Source organism: Lytechinus variegatus, chromosome 1 (assembly GCF_018143015.1).
Source record: "Lytechinus variegatus isolate NC3 chromosome 1, Lvar_3.0, whole genome shotgun sequence".
In the NCBI taxonomy this organism is placed as follows: Eukaryota; Metazoa; Echinodermata; class Echinoidea; order Temnopleuroida; family Toxopneustidae; genus Lytechinus; species Lytechinus variegatus.
The window spans coordinates 35607755-35625060 of NC_054740.1; the positions used below are offsets into that span (position 1 = coordinate 35607755).

At 35.9% G+C, this 17306-nt stretch overlaps 1 protein-coding gene across 1 annotated transcript in view; it reads left to right on the forward strand.

Annotated features, from left to right (window-relative positions):
* Positions 1-17306, forward strand: part of LOC121412764 (RING finger protein 150-like) — a 60348-nt gene that overhangs the window by 11315 nt on the left and 31727 nt on the right. Inside the window, exons 3-4 of the mRNA XM_041605531.1 lie at positions 11968-12215; positions 14145-14216. Coding sequence (XP_041461465.1) covers positions 11968-12215; positions 14145-14216 — 320 coding nt within the window. The remainder of the gene's footprint in view (positions 1-11967; positions 12216-14144; positions 14217-17306) is intronic.

Sequence of the window (17306 nt, forward strand, 5' to 3'; positions counted from 1 at the left end):
GTCATGCGCCTTTTTTGTTAATCTACACACACACAAAGATTGCATAGTCATGACAGTATGTAGGCCTACCGCTAGCATACAGTAACTATTATTCAGCCGGCCGTGCCGGCTGTCTGGCTGAGCTTTGCATGCATGAAACCAATGCAGCTAGCTGTTTACGAGCAGACTACTCAGACCCAGGGAGCTGCGATACGAAATGTTACTGCTAAGAAATCTTCCCCAGAACTTTGGAAATCTACGTCAAAGTCACATTTTACACCAATGAAATGCCCTTCTACAGTCCATATTACTGAAACCTGATTAATTGCAAGCATTAAAAGGAGGAATTATGACCTCTCTTTTGACTCAAAAAGACCGATTTCCAAATGCATTAATACACATAAAACACATAGGTGAGTACATCACAGTCCCATATGTGCATTTGTATGTATGTTGATATTTGGTTTATTTCGAAGCTGTGTCTCTTTGAGCCAAAAATAAATAGGCCGCTCTTTCTTTCTTGTTTACAAATGACTTCTTAAACCACTCTTAAGGAAGTAAATACTTTGGGAAGGCATTTCATTGATATGACATGTGATTTTTTTCCATCATTTTGTCAAATATAGGGAAGGAATTTTCTCACTGTTTTTTCCAGATAACTTTTGCCATTTTATTTTTTTCTTTCATTTTTTCAGTGATTAAACCATTCATACCCCTTCCCATTGAAAATGCCTGATTAAAGAACATGTTTCTACTGAATAATAATTTTCCCCATTTTTGTCTCACCTGCGAAGCAGAGTGAGACTATAGGCGCCGCTTTTCCGACGGCGGCGGCGTCAACATCAAATCTTAACCTGAGGTTAAGTTTTTGAAATGACGTCATAACTTAGAAAGTATATGGACCTAGTTAATAAAACTTGGCCATAAGGTTAATCAAGTATTACTGAACATCCTATTAGAGTTTCATGTCACATGACCAAGGTCAAAGGTCATTTAGGGTCAATGAACTTAGACCATGTTGGAGGGATCAACATCAAAATCTTAACCTGAGGTTAAGTTTTTGAAATGTCATCATAACTTAGAAAATATATGGACCTAGTTCATGAAACTTGGACATAAGGTTAATCAAGTATCACTGAACATCCTGCATGAGTTTCATGTCACATGTCCAAGGTCAAAGGTCATTTAGGGTCAATGAACTTTGGCCGAATTGCGGATATCTGTTGAATTCCCATCATAACTTTGAAAGTTTATGGATCTGATTCATGAAACTTGGACATAATAGTAATCAAGCATCACTGAACATTTTGTGCAAGTTTCAGGTCTCATGATTAAGGTCAAAGGTCATTTAGGGTCAATGAACTTTGGCCGAATTGGGGGTATCTGTTGAATTACCATCATAACTTTGAAAGTTTATTGGTCTAGTTCATTAAACTTGGATATTATAGTAATCAAGTATCTCTGAACATCCTGTGCGCATTTCAGGTCACATGACCAAGGTCAAAGGTCAATGAACTTTGGCCGAACTGGGTGTATCTGTTGAATTACCATCATAACTTTGAAAGTTTATGGATCTGATTCATGAAACTTGTACATAAGAGTAATCAAGTATCACTGAACATCCTGTGCGAGTTTCAGGTCACATGATCAAGGTCACAGGTCATGTAAGGTCAATGAACTTTGGCCATGTTGGGGTTTTTTGTTGAATAACCATCATATCTCTGTAAGTTTATTGGTCTAGTTCATAAAAAGTGGACATAAGAGTAACCATGTATCACTGAACATCTTGTGCGAGTTAGAGTAGTATTCAAAGTCAGCACTGCTGCTATATTGAACCGCGTGGTGCAGGTGAGACGGCCAGAGGCATTCCACTTGTTTGATAATTTTGTTTTATTTATTTTTCTTAAATTTTCTTTTGTTTTTTCTCAAATTATTTTTTTATGACCTGTTCTTTGTTTTTTTCTTCATTTTTTCTTTTGTTTTATTTCACTTACCGTATTCATTTTAACAATTTTTGTTTTCTTTTTTTAATATACTATTCTAAAATTTATTTTTGTTTATTTCCCCCTTTTACACATTGTTCTAATTCTGCAGCATGTGATTTTCTCCTGCTATAATATGCTGGAAAAGAGAAAATAAACTGGATTTGGGGCCTGCATAATCTAGGTTTTACAATCAAAAAGGAAGAAAGGAAAAATCATTGTTTTGTAAATCTATCTGAGTTTGATATATGCACTATTTATTTAATTTACCATTATGAGTATGTGTCTATACGGAGATTAAAAATCTACACAACCTGGGAACAATACAATTCTTTTATTCTCTTTCAATCATTTCATATTTACAATGATAGAACAATATTACCACAAAATAAGCAAAGTAAAATAACAGCAAGCACGATTTACATACAAGATGTACAAAGAATAGTGGTACGTGTTAGTGATTGCAGAATATTTCAGTTTGTTTTATTCATTTTTAATTAATGTTTTTCTTTATATTTTTTGGGCCACCAAACCTTATTAGTGGGCCACCAAAAAAAATTATTTGAAGGTTTTGGTGGCCCGAATGGGCCACCACCAAAAAAAGTTAATGTGGAGCCTTGCTGTACCAGTATGATGGATGACTGTCTGCTTGATTTAGGTCCTATCCAATGGACAGGGTTGGTATTGGTAATGAGGGTTAATGCCTAAAATAAAAAAGCAGCAGCTCATTGACCTGGTTTTTACCCATATTGCTAGATTTTGAATTATGATATAATCTATAAAAGAAATTCTGTCTCTTATAGCCTAGTCACACTAGAGGCGGAATGAGCCGGAACGCCGTCGGAATGAATATTCTTGGCACATTCCTGGATATTTGAAGTGCATTCTAAAAATTCTGACTGCATTCTGACGAGTGCATTCAAAATATTCATGTCCATTCTTTTTTCCGGCCCGAATGTTTTGCTCACGCTCAAAACTTTCGAGGTGTATTCAAACTGGAAAAATATTGAACAGCATTCAAAGTGCAGTCCAGCAGCACTCTGACTGCATTCAAAATATTCTGACGACATTTCAACAATATTTGAAACATTCCGATCGCATTCATGGGAGAATCAAATCGCATAAAAGCATGGCAAGCTGTTGCTGCAACGTCAGTCAGCACTGAGGAGCATTGAGGTCATCGAACGGCATTTTTAGAACTTTTATAGATCAATTCGAAATTCCCTCCCAAATGTGGCTCGAATTGTGAAAAATTTTCATTCCGGCTGGAGTTTCTGCTTGATTCCTGCTTATTCTGAATAAGTTTGAGGGGGCTTTAAATTAAAGGTATTTTTCATTCAGAAGAAATGCCCCAAATCATGTACATTTTATGTATTTTTATTTTTTTGGGGGGGTAACAGTTAAAATTGTGTAAATTCACAATGATTGGAAGTCTGCATTACATAATTCCTTCTTTGTGAAATTTGCACATTCGCAATTCATTTGCCCAGAAGCGATTTAAATTTTAAAAAATCAGTTGAAAATAATGGTAGTAAACAAAAAAAAAATATCTGTTTTAGTGGGTGGACCTGCTGAAGATTTGAACTGACATGAATACAGTGTAACTCTTGATAATTTGGCAATTGATATCTTTCCATGTACATGTACTGCCATTACATCCACATACCAGCAATATTAGATCTAGACCTACATGAGAAAAAATAGAAGAAAAAAGATATTTGTGTGAATAGCCATATTACATGTAAGTTGCAAAAGAGCCCTTCATAGATACTGCCATACTGGTACTCATTTGGTTATAAAATAATCAATACAAAATGTGATTTTTCATGAAAAGAAATAGAAGAAAGGGGGAAAAGGCTGTCAGAAAGTATTTTCCCTTTGGCCATGACTCTTTTAAATTGGAAATGTACACTACATGTATGATTTAACCATAATGTGTAATGAGGCAGCCATGCTCATGGTGAACATTTTTAGGTCAAGAAAATATATTTTAATGGCCCATAAATTTCTAAAGTTTTGCAGCCTCATAACTATTTATAGTGTATGTATAAAACTTTACACAAAAATATATTCCACAGTGGTAAACTTTGTAGATAGCTGTCTTGTACTTTTTCTAGGCACCAACAGGGTTTTTAGTCATTGTGAGAGCAAAATCAATGCTTTATTCAAGGCTCCACACTAACTTTTTTTCTTGGTGGCCCAAACAATCTACCAAAATCATCAATTTCATATTTTGGTGGCCCTAAAACAATAGAAAACATTACAATTTATCAAAACTTTGGTAGCCCAACCGGGCCACCAAGTGTTGGCTTTTACAAAGTTTTGGTGGCCAGACTCTCATTTTTGGTTGCCCCGGGCCACCGGCCACTGCTAATGTCGAGTCGAGCCCTGCTTTATTACATCATTAGGCCTTTAGAAGGGCCATTTGAAAAAATGAATAAATATCTACACAAGTTTATGTTTGTATTTTTTAGGGTTTATAATTTTTCAATGAAAATGCATCATAAATAAGAAAAAAAGTTCATTAAACTCATAAAGTGTGCACAGCAAACCTTAAGATTTGATAGTAAAAATCATCAAGGGAGCTTTATTCTCTTGTTTCAGTGTAAGTTGAACTTATTCATGCTTTTGTTGTAAAAGTTTCCTCCTGAGTAAACATCAATCCTAGAGCAAACATTCTTTTATTGTAAAGATTTTTACAAACAACTTGACTACAAGCCAACTTAGCCAAGTTAGTTTCTCAATAATACATTGAAAGAGCAAAGTACTTCTTATTATTTGCAAGTAACAGTTCAAAAGAGTTTTTTTAAGAATTCATGTTTTATTGGATTTTAAAAACAAAATTTAGCACTCTATTCCAGTGGACAGGTTCTAGATTTTATAGAAAATGGGACAATTACATTGTAAGTGGAAACCCCATTACCAGCTATTTGTACATTATCTGAATAGACTCACTTAGACTGCTTTTGATTTAATCATAAACATGCACTGTACTAACCTTTGCCCATATGAAAACATTGAGAAAAACTCATTTTACAAACTTTATTCCAAGCCAAGCCCCCGTTATGTACACAAATAGAGATAAGATCCACTCACTTGGATATCCTGCATGGAAACTTTTATCATGCAATGGAACTTAAAAGGGCAAAGTGCGATGACCTTGTATGTAGTAATCAAATTTAAAATCACAGAGCTATATAAGTAAATTACATGTACATGTTTAAGGTTTCTGTTATATTGTAAATACCCACTTATAGTAATTTTTTGTATCCATCTTAAGAAGCGTAGCATACATGTAAAAATTATTATTGGTCCTACATGTACATGTACATATGAACAGATTTTTTTATGCATGTTGATTTTTTTTAATCATTGCTATTGTTAATCATGCCAAAATCAGACTTACAAAAAGAGTGCTATTATTACTGTTTTTGAGATGGAATTTAATTCAGAGAAACTCTAATTAAATAGAAGAAGTTTACTTTTCTATTGATGTGATTAAAGTGATTGGTTAACATTGATTTGACTTTTTAACAATCTGAGCTAGAAGGTCAAACTTGTCACCTGTGTCTGTGATATGTTACAAAAATGAAGCCCAGAAAAAATTGCGTTCGAAAATAATTATTTAGTGCTTCAAATATTGAAATATAAAGTGACCGGAAACACCATCTTAATTTCATCCCATACACTTATGTGTACTATTTAGGCATCTATAAGACACCTATTTACAAAATCGGGGTTCGCCTTGTAGTTTTAGGTTTTCATTCTCAATAATGGTTGTTTGCAGGGTTTATTAATTCTAATACATGCCCTTGTACACATGTTTCATCTTGGTTTGAGATTTTTATAAAACAGCTGCTTACAAAACCTTGAAAAAAAATCAGATTATGCCAGTTTACCTGAATTTTATTTTAAGGCTTGCTCATTCACATGTTTGACTAGTCCTTTGATGTTGTTGTACATGTAATACAGTCACTATTTCCCTCTTTCTTAGAACCTTCAACAGACAGTAGTTTTTGTCTCGCCTGCATATATACATGTAACACCGGTGTGTTGGCTCAGTTGGTAGAGCGTCCGTCTCACAACCGGGAGGTCGGGGGTTCAAACCCCGGCCGCGTCAGACCAAAAGACGTTAAAAGATGGGAGTTGCTGCTACCCTGTTTGGCGTTCAACAATTAAAGGAATAGAGCCTCGTCGATCTGGCGCTGCACAGTGGCTGCCGGGCCCACGATCAGTTGGGCAAAGCAAATTTTCGGAGTATTTCATGTCTATTTCGAATAATAAATTATCCATGGATTTATCATTCTTATTTATCATCTGAACCTAGGGTTACATTTTTTGAATGTCAATATAATGTAAACAGTATATGGATCTACATGTAGTTCATGAAACTTACACACATGTAACTAATACCCTTTTTACACAGGATTTTCTTAGCCCCGGACTATCGCTAACCCCGTACTATCCGTAACCCTGTACTATTTTTTTTTCCTTTTCACACATGCCAAATTGTTATTGCTAACCCCGGATAAGGAATTCTTGCTTTTCACTGTAACTTTGAAAGTTTATGGATCTACTGTAGTTCATAAAATTTGGACATAAGAGTAATGAAGTATCACTGAACATCCTGTGCGAGTTTCAGGTCACATGACCAAGGTCAAAGGTCAATGAACTTTGGTCTTATTGGGGTTATTTGTTGGATTACCATCAAAACTAAAAGTTTATGGATCTAGTTCAGAAAACTTGGACATAAGAATAATCAAGTATCACTGAACATCCTGTGCGAGTTTCAGGTCACATGACCAAGGTCAATGAACTTTGGCCATGTAGGAGGTAATTATTAAATGGCTGTCATAACTTTCAAAGTTGTCATTAAATTGCTGTCATAACTTTCATAACATAGTCAATTTCAAAATCAGCACTGCTGCTATATTGAATCATGTAATGCAGGTGAGACTGCAAGAGGCGCTTCACTTGTTTAGTCTGATCAGTGTCTTTTTAATATAAGGCGACTAGTTATTAAACTGTTTCCTGGATCAAATGTGATTGAATTGATGCTTCACGTAAAAATAGTTTTTAATATTCATAATTCCGGTGATTGCGTACATGCAGATTCAAGATCAAGGAATAGAATCGCTCCTCAAATTCAATTAGGGACAATGTCATGCAGAATGGAAAATGCCAATTGATGCGTTTCCAAGTGTTTTCAGATATGGATGGTGCCCATTGAAAAAAAGAATTGTGTAATGAAAACTTACTTAAAAAAAATAAACTCAAATCCAAGTACTTGATACTCAAGTATCAAGTTGTGTTTTATTTTTGACACTCCATTATTATTGCACCTCTTTCTGCATTGGGCTCCTTGGTAGCTTCTTCTCGGTGGTAACGACTGTGTGGTAGACTTTTATTTGTATAGTAAACAACACCTACATGGGGGGGGGCTCCTTGACAAAGTTTTGATGACTTTCCCATTTTTGCTCTTCAAATTATTTTTTCAAAAGAAAAAATGCTAGCTAAAGTGGTGATGACCCCTTGTTCCCTTTATCTTTTGCTTGTCAGAAATGTTTGCCCCGTCTGACAAGGTTTGCTTGATACACCATTGACATTGCTACACAGCATGGCCTATCTGAACGTATCGGCAGGGCGAATCTGATAGCATACCATGTAGATATGCTTGCATTGATTACCATTACTGCAAATATCATTTAATGCCTATGGTGCAGTCCTAGTGAAAGTTAGCAGAAATTGATACCTCAGTGGGTTTGAATTACAGGGATATGGTTTATAGTGTATGATCCTGTTTCATGGTATGTGCCTGATACACTGTATACTGTACATGTAGGGCCTACCCCTTTCAGAAATCCAATGGGCATTATTCGATTTTCATTTATTTATTTTGTTTATTTTTGTATTCATTGTAGTGGAACAAGAATAGGATTTTAGGGTAATGTGCATTCACATTTCAAAAGTAAAATGAGATTTAGAAGCAATCAAGCAGATTGTTATATTCACAAATGTGGTTCTAAATGTGGATTCTGTTTATTTAAACAAAAATACTTGATAATACTTTTTTATTGAGTCAAATGTGAATAGATAATGATTTCTATTAGACAGGTTATTATGAAAGGGATTTTGGTGAAATTATTCAAAATGCTATTGGATCAAACTAGGAGTTTAAAAGGTGATACAACTATACAAATTGTGATTATATCAATGCTGGGAGCCAGGCCGGGCTACAACTTGGAACCCAGCGAGTTGGGTGGATTTCCCCATGTCAAGCCGGTCCGGGTCGAGAGCTAAAACAGCAAAATCGGAAGCTGTTATGTCTTAGAAAAATACCAAATAAACAGCATGATAATGTAACCATTTACCTCCATGCATGAACTGAGCTTATATTTATTCTCAAAATAAGCAAACTAAATCGGTTCTTAATGTGAATTTCAGCCCTATTGAGCATCGGAAATTACCTTATTTTGGCTTCAATCACGACGTCTTCATTTGAATTCTTAGTCAAATTTTGCCAAATGAATGTAGAGGGCAGCAACACTGTTGACTTTGTGTTTGCTGTATGTACAATGTACAGTAATCGCTAATTTCAGCACATATCTGAAAGACTAAACAGCGGACTGAGACCCTAAATCTGAGAACTCGAACAATGAAATCAAGATCAAAGCCAAAATAAAGCTGTTTCTGATGCTCAATGAGGTTCAAACTCAGGTTAAGGTTGATACTTAGGTTAAGATTTATTTCACTGACATCGTGGGGTATATGCACAAGATATACTAGGGCCTAGCGTGCAGCTACATGTACATGTAGCGAGGCCAGGTTTCTAGAGGTGCGGCAGACATGCCAACCTTTCCCTTTTTAGAGTTTGTTCCTCTTTTTTTGCTATGAATACAGGGTACACCAATAATTTTTTTGCATGATTTGTTGCTTTTTTTTATATTTCCGATCATGAAGTATGTATTATACACAGCGCATGACAGGAGTGCCGGTCCGACAGTCCCAGACCGGTAAAAATCACTGTCGGCTAGTAACTTGTTACATGAAAAGAACAAGTAAATTCTTGCCTATGAGCACATGTTTAAAAAGAGTGAATTATCAAGTTTTCAAGTAGAGTCATTTCACTACAACGGGCTGGCGATTGTTACGTTGAGACAATTTTCTTTAAATACTCTATTTTTGTCAAAAATTACTTTTTTTCCCTTCTAAGAATATCTTTTTTTTTGGTTGGCCGCGGTGTTTTCACAAGAGCATACAGATCTAGGACCACCCTGTGCCTTGAATTGAACACATGATTAAGAATAATACCCTTTTCATAAACCTATCCTCCAATTAGCCGCCTAAGAGTAATGCGGATAATTCAATAAAAATTGCGTTCATAAACTCCGAAAATAAGCCGCATTATTTCTACGAGCGCCCGTCCTGAAAAAGGGGGATAATCGCCATGACAACTGGACACGCCCCCTCCGATGCGGTTGTGTTGGAAAAGGGTGACCTTGTGACCGCACCATGGCAATTATCCGCATAATTAGGAAATGCGTTCATAAACTCAAAATCTTGTCCCGATGCTGCTATTATGCGGATAATAGCAGCATCAGAGTAATGCGGATAACTCTTGTCCTCCTCCAATTTTACGACCAAATTATGCTGCTATTAGCCGCCTAATTCATTTTAATGGGGTTTATGAAAGGGGTATCAATCAATATTCTCTCTGTGTCAACTGATTAATGTGAAACCTTGTCCAAAGATATGATATGTCGCATATATATTACATCAAATGTTAATCTGTCATTAATATTGTGGAGTGAAAGTACATACAGGCCTAATTCTTGTGGTTTGTATTCAGAATGGTATCAAATATTATGTGTTAATGTTGACTTTATATGTTATGAATTAGTCGAATAAAAAATGATAAAATATAATGTTAGTCTACACTAGTATTTCACTACAAATTAGTACTGAATTGATGAAGTTGAATATACTGGTTCTCAATGTTTTATTGTTTGGACCTCTGCCTCATTTCAATTTTGTCAATGTAGCAAATAAAGATACATGTTCAGATGAATGGCCATGTGTCTTGAACTTGCCCCACAAGAAGGTGGTGGTGTTATGCTTTTTCAATTTTCATTCAGTTTAATAACATACGATATCTGAGTTGAACCGAAAGATATTGTCATGAAATTGGTATCAATTTAAAACTAAACATAATCTGAAAAAAATGAGCGCAATAGAACATATATCCATGATGCCGCAACCCCGTGGGGGGGGGCCACTTCCATTGACAAGTGGATACCATGCACGACCATGGGGTCTCGAAAAGCGCCCTAAAGACATATTTTCCATATTCTGAAAATGCACCCCTTAACAAGTATTGACGTGTGAAACCCTACCCTTAACAAGTATTAGAAACAAAACGATACTCTTGGCAAGTATTCCCTGAAATGAACCCCTAAACAAGTACAGGAATATTTGACTTTACGTCACGGGTCCTTCGGTTGTCGGTTTTACCTTTTATACACATCATTCGGTTTAGTACGACCCCACCTTCCACACCTTGCGCAAACTGGACTCTAAACATGTAGTGTTGGGGCAAAAAGGACTGTCCTTCTTCAAACATTTTGATTTTGTTTTATCATCTTCTCATAAGTGACCCTAAACACATAACTTTTCTAGCGAAATAGATACCCTTTTTTTCATTATTTTTTTGTTTTTGACACCCTTATCACATTACGTAGGTAACGTGATAACGTATCTTGAAAAAGACATCCTTTTTACGTGTTTTTTTGGCGCGCATGGTATCCACTTGTCAATGTAAGTGCCCCCCCCCCGGGGCCGTGACTGATAGAATGAAAAATGGCTGAGGGGGGGAGGTACAAACAAAGTCTACATGTATGGGAGAGTCACGTTTCATTTTTAAAAGATGAATAACTTTGGTGTACAAAGGGCTAGAGACTTAATTTTGGTCTCATTTTAAAGCTTGAGGCTTAGTAGGATAATAATCCAATATTATTCACAATCTATTTTGATTAAATTTATTGTTATTGATGATAATCAATTAAGAAAACCCTCAAATTCCTTACATAGAATACACCAAAACTTCTTGCAGAGGAACACATTATGATGTAGGTTTTTCTGCCAAATGGAGACAGAGTGTCATGAAATTGGTGTCATTTGAAAGCCGAGTATAAGCACTATTAGGGTTGACAGTATAGGCTTATATGCACATCAATTTGTGACACTGCACTCAATATAAAGAATAAAACAAGAGTAATTGAGGGGTATAAATCCAGATTTAAGCTGGCCATTAACCACAGCTAATCTGGATTTATTTTAAAATCTAGTGACTTTAAAATGATGTGGGCAACAAGATAGAATTTCAAATATTTTTGTACCATTTGAAATTTCAATTTTTTGTTCTGTTTCTATTGCATGTAAAATGCTAAATGCATGTGCTTGATTTTTGTTTGCCCTCACCAAATACCATTGTGTAAATAACTTATAATAATTGTACGATTTCCATTTTAAATGTAACTGGATGAGAATGACAAATTAAGCTACAAAAATATTGAAATTGAATAATTTGAAAAGAAATGATAAATAAAGTCAAAATAAGCAAAAATGATAAATGACAATCTGTTTATTTTTTTCTTGATGTAAAGTACTAATAATTGATGTACATACATCATTTTCCAACATGTTCAAGGCACTATAAACAAAACTACCCAAACTCGGCTATATACATGTAGGTTACCAAATTTGGGGCTTGCAGACTTCTAATAACTCTATTGCATTGTTACATGTACCTTAAGAAATATACTGTATACACCCGAGTGGAGAGTGGCCAGTGCAGCTCAATGTTTTGTCTCAGTACATAATGTACGATGTATGCATTAGTGTGAGATTCAAACCCACTCTGTCCCATGTGATATATCCCCAACATACTGCTTCGTCTACACTATCATTCCATCAACATCCATTTTGTCCATTTTCTGTGTCTATTCAGGAAAAATCCCCGGGATTATTTTGAAAGCCGAGCACGGCAAACGGATAGAAGAGCTGGTCAAGAATGGGACACAGGTCATGATCGAGATCACTGAGGGACCGCAGGTTATCCATCGTATAGAGGTCAAGAAATCATCCGTTCTCTTCGTCTCTGTCTCCTTCATTGTCCTCATGATTGTATCATTGGCTTGGCTTGTATTCTACTATATACAAAGATTCAGATACGCTCAGGCTCGAGGGAGAACACAGGTACATGTAATAATACTGCTAATGTTTCTTCTCTACTTGTTATCGTCTACCTTGTACATATTTGGGTGGCCAGCTAGCCAGCCAGGCAACCTAGAAAATGGTAAGGTCACTAGATGCAACTGCTAGAAATATCATCTGGCTTTATGGGGTATTATTTATTTTTAACATTCATTTTATTAAAATCATTTATAATTTGCTCAGAATACATACATGTATGTTGATAGTCCAATTAATTGTTTTCTTCAAGTGTGTATGAAATAGGCCATTTTTGTTGAACCTATAGATGCTTTGCTCATATTCAAGATGAATTTAAAAAAAAATTATAATTAAGGTTTGATTTTAAACTTGTTTCTGTATATCTATTATACCCATCTTCCAAATATTAAGAAATACAATTTCAGTATTCAGTGGAAATTCTTTTTTAACCCCTAATTATAACCAATTTCAATCCTCAAGTTATTAAAGCAGTATTTGCAAGGCTACTTTATCCTGGAATACCAACTTACAAATTCCAGTCACATCTAGTCTATTTTAGCACAAAACAACCCACTGATACCCCCCCCCCCAGACTCAAGTAAGATGCAGAAGTGCCCCTTTATACATGTACTTAGAATATCAACTATTATAGTAAAAGGGGGGGGGGGTGCTGCATGTGTTGTTGTTGTTGTTATTTGAAATAGGCAAACTAGTCAGTTTTGACTATTGTTGCCTTGTTAATTTGCTTTCCTTTTGTGTATTGATTTGTCCTCTTTATTGTTGTTTAGTGGCATTTTTTAACCTTCCGCCAGCACGATTACAATGTTGTTGACAAATTTTCAATTCCGGTTATATTTTGTTTTCACATTGCCTCTATATTATATGCCTCCTCTATCTTTTCATTTGTTCCCCTTATTTGATTATCACAAGGTACAATAATAGTTCAAAGTAGCATTTGTTGTTAAAATAAAACTTGAATTTTTTCATTTTTTAAACAACTTATTTTTCATGTGTTACAAGTTATGTACTCGTAGGCGGCCATTCTTTTAAATTTAAGATTGAATGCACACCTCTATTGTTGGCTTATATATTTTTATGAAACATGTTTGTGCATATTTGGGGATGCTGCTTGTGATGAATTCCCAGTGACTTAATTATCACTTTTCATTGATGGCACCTTTCCTTTAAAACCCCATTTTAGTCTCTCATTAGCAAAATAGAATCAGAGTCACGTTTTAATTTCTAGCATTTTGTGTCATCCCGAATGATCTCCTGAGAATGAATTTTTTAAAAATCAAAAGATAAATCAACCCTGCCAAAAGATAAAAGATTTAGATACTGAGAATAAATACACGTGTATGAAATAAAGCAGATTTGTTGAAGATCTTCTTTAATTCTTATAATGAAAATAATATATTGATATGAATAAATGAAAGATGACATAAGAATCAGTTTGTTGAATATATGGTGCTTTATATTAACCATGTGTATTTCTTTACATATTTACATGTTCATTTACGTGTAGTAATTAGGCCAGTTAATAATGAAAAGAGACTAGCCCATTTCCATTTGCATTCATGTTGTTTCAAACTACTATAGCCTACTGTAATGTATGCTCCGTTCGGATCATGTGGGGATGATTAAGGTATTTTGTTATTGACCACATTTTATCTCTCAATTATAGGATTAAAAGGATAGACATGTACTTTTCAATCATTTTCTATACTTCCCATAAAGTTTAGTTCCTTTTTTGTGAAAATAGTCATGTTTGCTTTATATGGCATCTGGCATTGCAGGAATGCACAACCAAAATTACGAATTCATTAAAAAAAACAAGAGCTTGTGGATCTCCTATTTTAAAATAAAACAGATGCCTATTTTCTTAAGTAAATAATAATAGCAACATTCTAAGTATCTGTTTTTCTCTGTCTTTCCTTTATTTCTCTCATATAGAAACAGTTAGGAAGAGCAGCAAAGAAAGTTATTGCTAAGCTACCACAAAGAACAATTAAAGATGGTGATCAGGTAAGAATAGTCATCTCCGTGCTCTAGTCACTCCAATTAAAACCCATTCCAAACTGACTGATGATATGTCATTGGTAACAATGTAATACCCTTTTTACACACGCTTAAAAATTTCCTAACCCTGTACTATAGGTGGGGCTAAATTGCCATTTAGCCCCACCTATAAGTACGGGGTTAAGCTTAGCCCACTTTCTTTTTACACAGCATTTTTGCAAAGTGGGCTAACCCCACCTTTAGTATGGGATTATTTGGCCCTGCAAAAAAGCAGGGTTATCCCAGCAATTGCGGTGCTAAGAGCGATAGTACGTGGTTAAGATCGCTAGTGTAAAACGAAAGTGGGCTAAGCTTAACCCCATACTATAGATGGGGCTAAATGGCAATTTAGCCCCACCTATAGTATGGGGTTAAGGAAATTTCAGCGTGTGTAAAAAGGGTACGAGTGATACTTGTACTACGAATTGATAGACAAATGTGTGCGATTTTGGATATGACCCGAATGACCCCTCAGTGCGCTCGTGAATATTCATGAGCTACCACTAGTCCGGGGTTAGCGAGTTTCGTGTGTGAAAAGCAAGCATTCCTTTATATCCAGGGTTAGCAATAACAATTTGGCATGTGTGAAAAGGAAAAAAAAATAGTACGGGGTCCCTCTACGGATAGTACGGAGTTAGCGATAGTCCGGGGCTAAGAAAATCCTGTGTAAAAAGGGTATAAAAGAGTTTGTCCATCTGGAGTCGGTTTGGTTGTAGTTACTATATGAAGCATTATATTGCATGTACAAAATTTATAGGAGGGTGACTGGTGCTTTCATAACTTTAGATTAACCTGTAGTTTCAGTCTAATTAGTTAAATTGGTTCAGAACTCCAAGTTAAACTATGGTTACACCATAAATCATGAGATGCATTGGAGGGATGTCCCTGTCAAAACAGCAACCTGTGCCAAATTGATGTGGACATGGAATCTGCAACTCGTGCGCAGAATGGAGAAATTGTCACGTAATAGTGGGCTCAATGATTATCACAATGAATCTATGATGAGTTTCAAATAGAGATATGTGACAAGACAAACTATTACAGGAAAGTTTATCTTCCCCAAATTTTTAGGGAAGCACATGATTTTATTCACCCGATCCTGACGAGACAATTTATTTTATAGTGATTTTAATTTTGAACCCGTACAAAGTTTACTAACTGCCTTAATAATGTTATTTGTATCAGGCTCATTTCAACACGATACTTTTTCTATGATTGTTAATACAGTCTCACAGTGCAGTGATAATTGTACAACTGTTACTACTGCATTTATCTCAGTATCTTGGACCAGTGCATTTATTCATAAGACTCTTTGTCAGTCTACTAGTATGTAACATGATTGATTAATCAGAGTTTTTCAGCTGATACGTTAATGGATTCAGTCCATTTGTTGAGATTATTTGGGAAGACCGCAGCATAAACGAGGGGTGAAAGACCGTATACTGCCCGTTCTTTCTCAGTTTTCAATTTATATTCTCATCAGCTCTTCTATGGCAAAAACATGCCTATTTTATGTGTTCTGCATATAAGATTGAGTACATTATATTCTCATTTTCTAATTAAACTGACGGGATAAGGGTCTTATACGAATTCCCTGTAATAAAGATGTTACTGTCCTCAGTCCAAAAGAAGACAATGTAAAATCATCTGCTTTATTTTCTTTCCAATCAGAGATAAAGCTATGTTGTTCGTATAAAAGCTGGCATAAATTCTTTTTATGGAAATGGTTCCCCTGTATTGTGGTAATGCATTTGATGTATTACCACACTACAGGGGAACCATTCCCTTAAAAGAAAAAATGATAACACAGTTTGCAGTTTCACTCTCAATGAGCTAGAACTCAACCCCATATTCCACCCCAATAGTTAAATTCCCCTGTAAAAATTAGAAGGTGCACCTTTTTTTTCAAAACGAATTACAAGACTCAAGCCCTGTTTTAATAGACAATGCCCTGGTAGAGGGCGAGTAGAAAAAGGGGGATGGAATTCCTCAATGAGGTAATAAAATCACAGGTGATAGCCTCCTTGCTCCATCTTAGGCCGTGTTTATGCTTCCACTTTTCAGGCCAGAATCAGCGTTTCCAAACGTGATTAGTCCAAAAGACGGTTGCGTCCATGCTTACTTTCATTTAAACGCTGTTTCAAAACGCCGATCGTAAACTCACAAAAAGGTGCGTTTGTAAACGTTGTTTGACCAGAATCAGGCTTTCTGGGGAAGTATAAACAGAACCACGATCGTAAACGTGTTTAAATGACGTCATTTGGTACATGCTTCCGGTGAGATGAAAATCCGCGGGCAAATACAGTCGTATTGCTCCATGTTATCTCTACGTAAAAACAACAATCGGAAAAAAACTTTCGAAAAAAGGCGCGCCCAAGTTGATCTCGCTTTACGATGCAAAACCAGCTGGAGATCATGATTTGCTCTGAAAAGTTAAGCATAAACAGCACTCCCAGAACCACGTTTACGATCGGCGTTTTGAATCGATGTTTGAAATCGCTGATTCTGTCCTCGCAATGGAAGCATAAACACACCCTTACACTCACTTAAAAATCCTACTCTGGTAAGTTTCCATGGTGCTGAATGCCCCCCCCCCCCCCGAAAAAAAAAGAGACAGAAAAAAGGAGAACAAAAGGAAGGAAAAGGGGAAAAGTAAAAGAAAGAAGGGGAGAGGGGGAAGGAAAGACAAAAAAAGTGAAGGAAAAGAAAGGAAGGGGAGAAGGGAAAGGAAAGGGGGATAGAGAAAAAGGGAAGGAATGAAAGATGGGAAAGAAAAGAGAAAATGAGAATAAATACATGAAAGGGGGGGGGGAGAGAGAGAGAAAAAGAGAGGAAGAAACTAAGGGAAAGAAAAGGAGAAGCGAATAGAAAAGGGGAGTGAAAAGGCAGGGAAGAAAAGAGAAGAAAGGAAAGGTGGGGGGAAAGGGAAGAAAATGATAAAGAAGGGAAGAGGAATGAAAAAAGGAGAAGCGAATAGAAAAGGGGAGTGGAAAGGAGGGGAAGAAAAGAAAAGAGAAGAAATGAAAGGTGGGGGGAAGGGAAGAAAAATGATGAGGA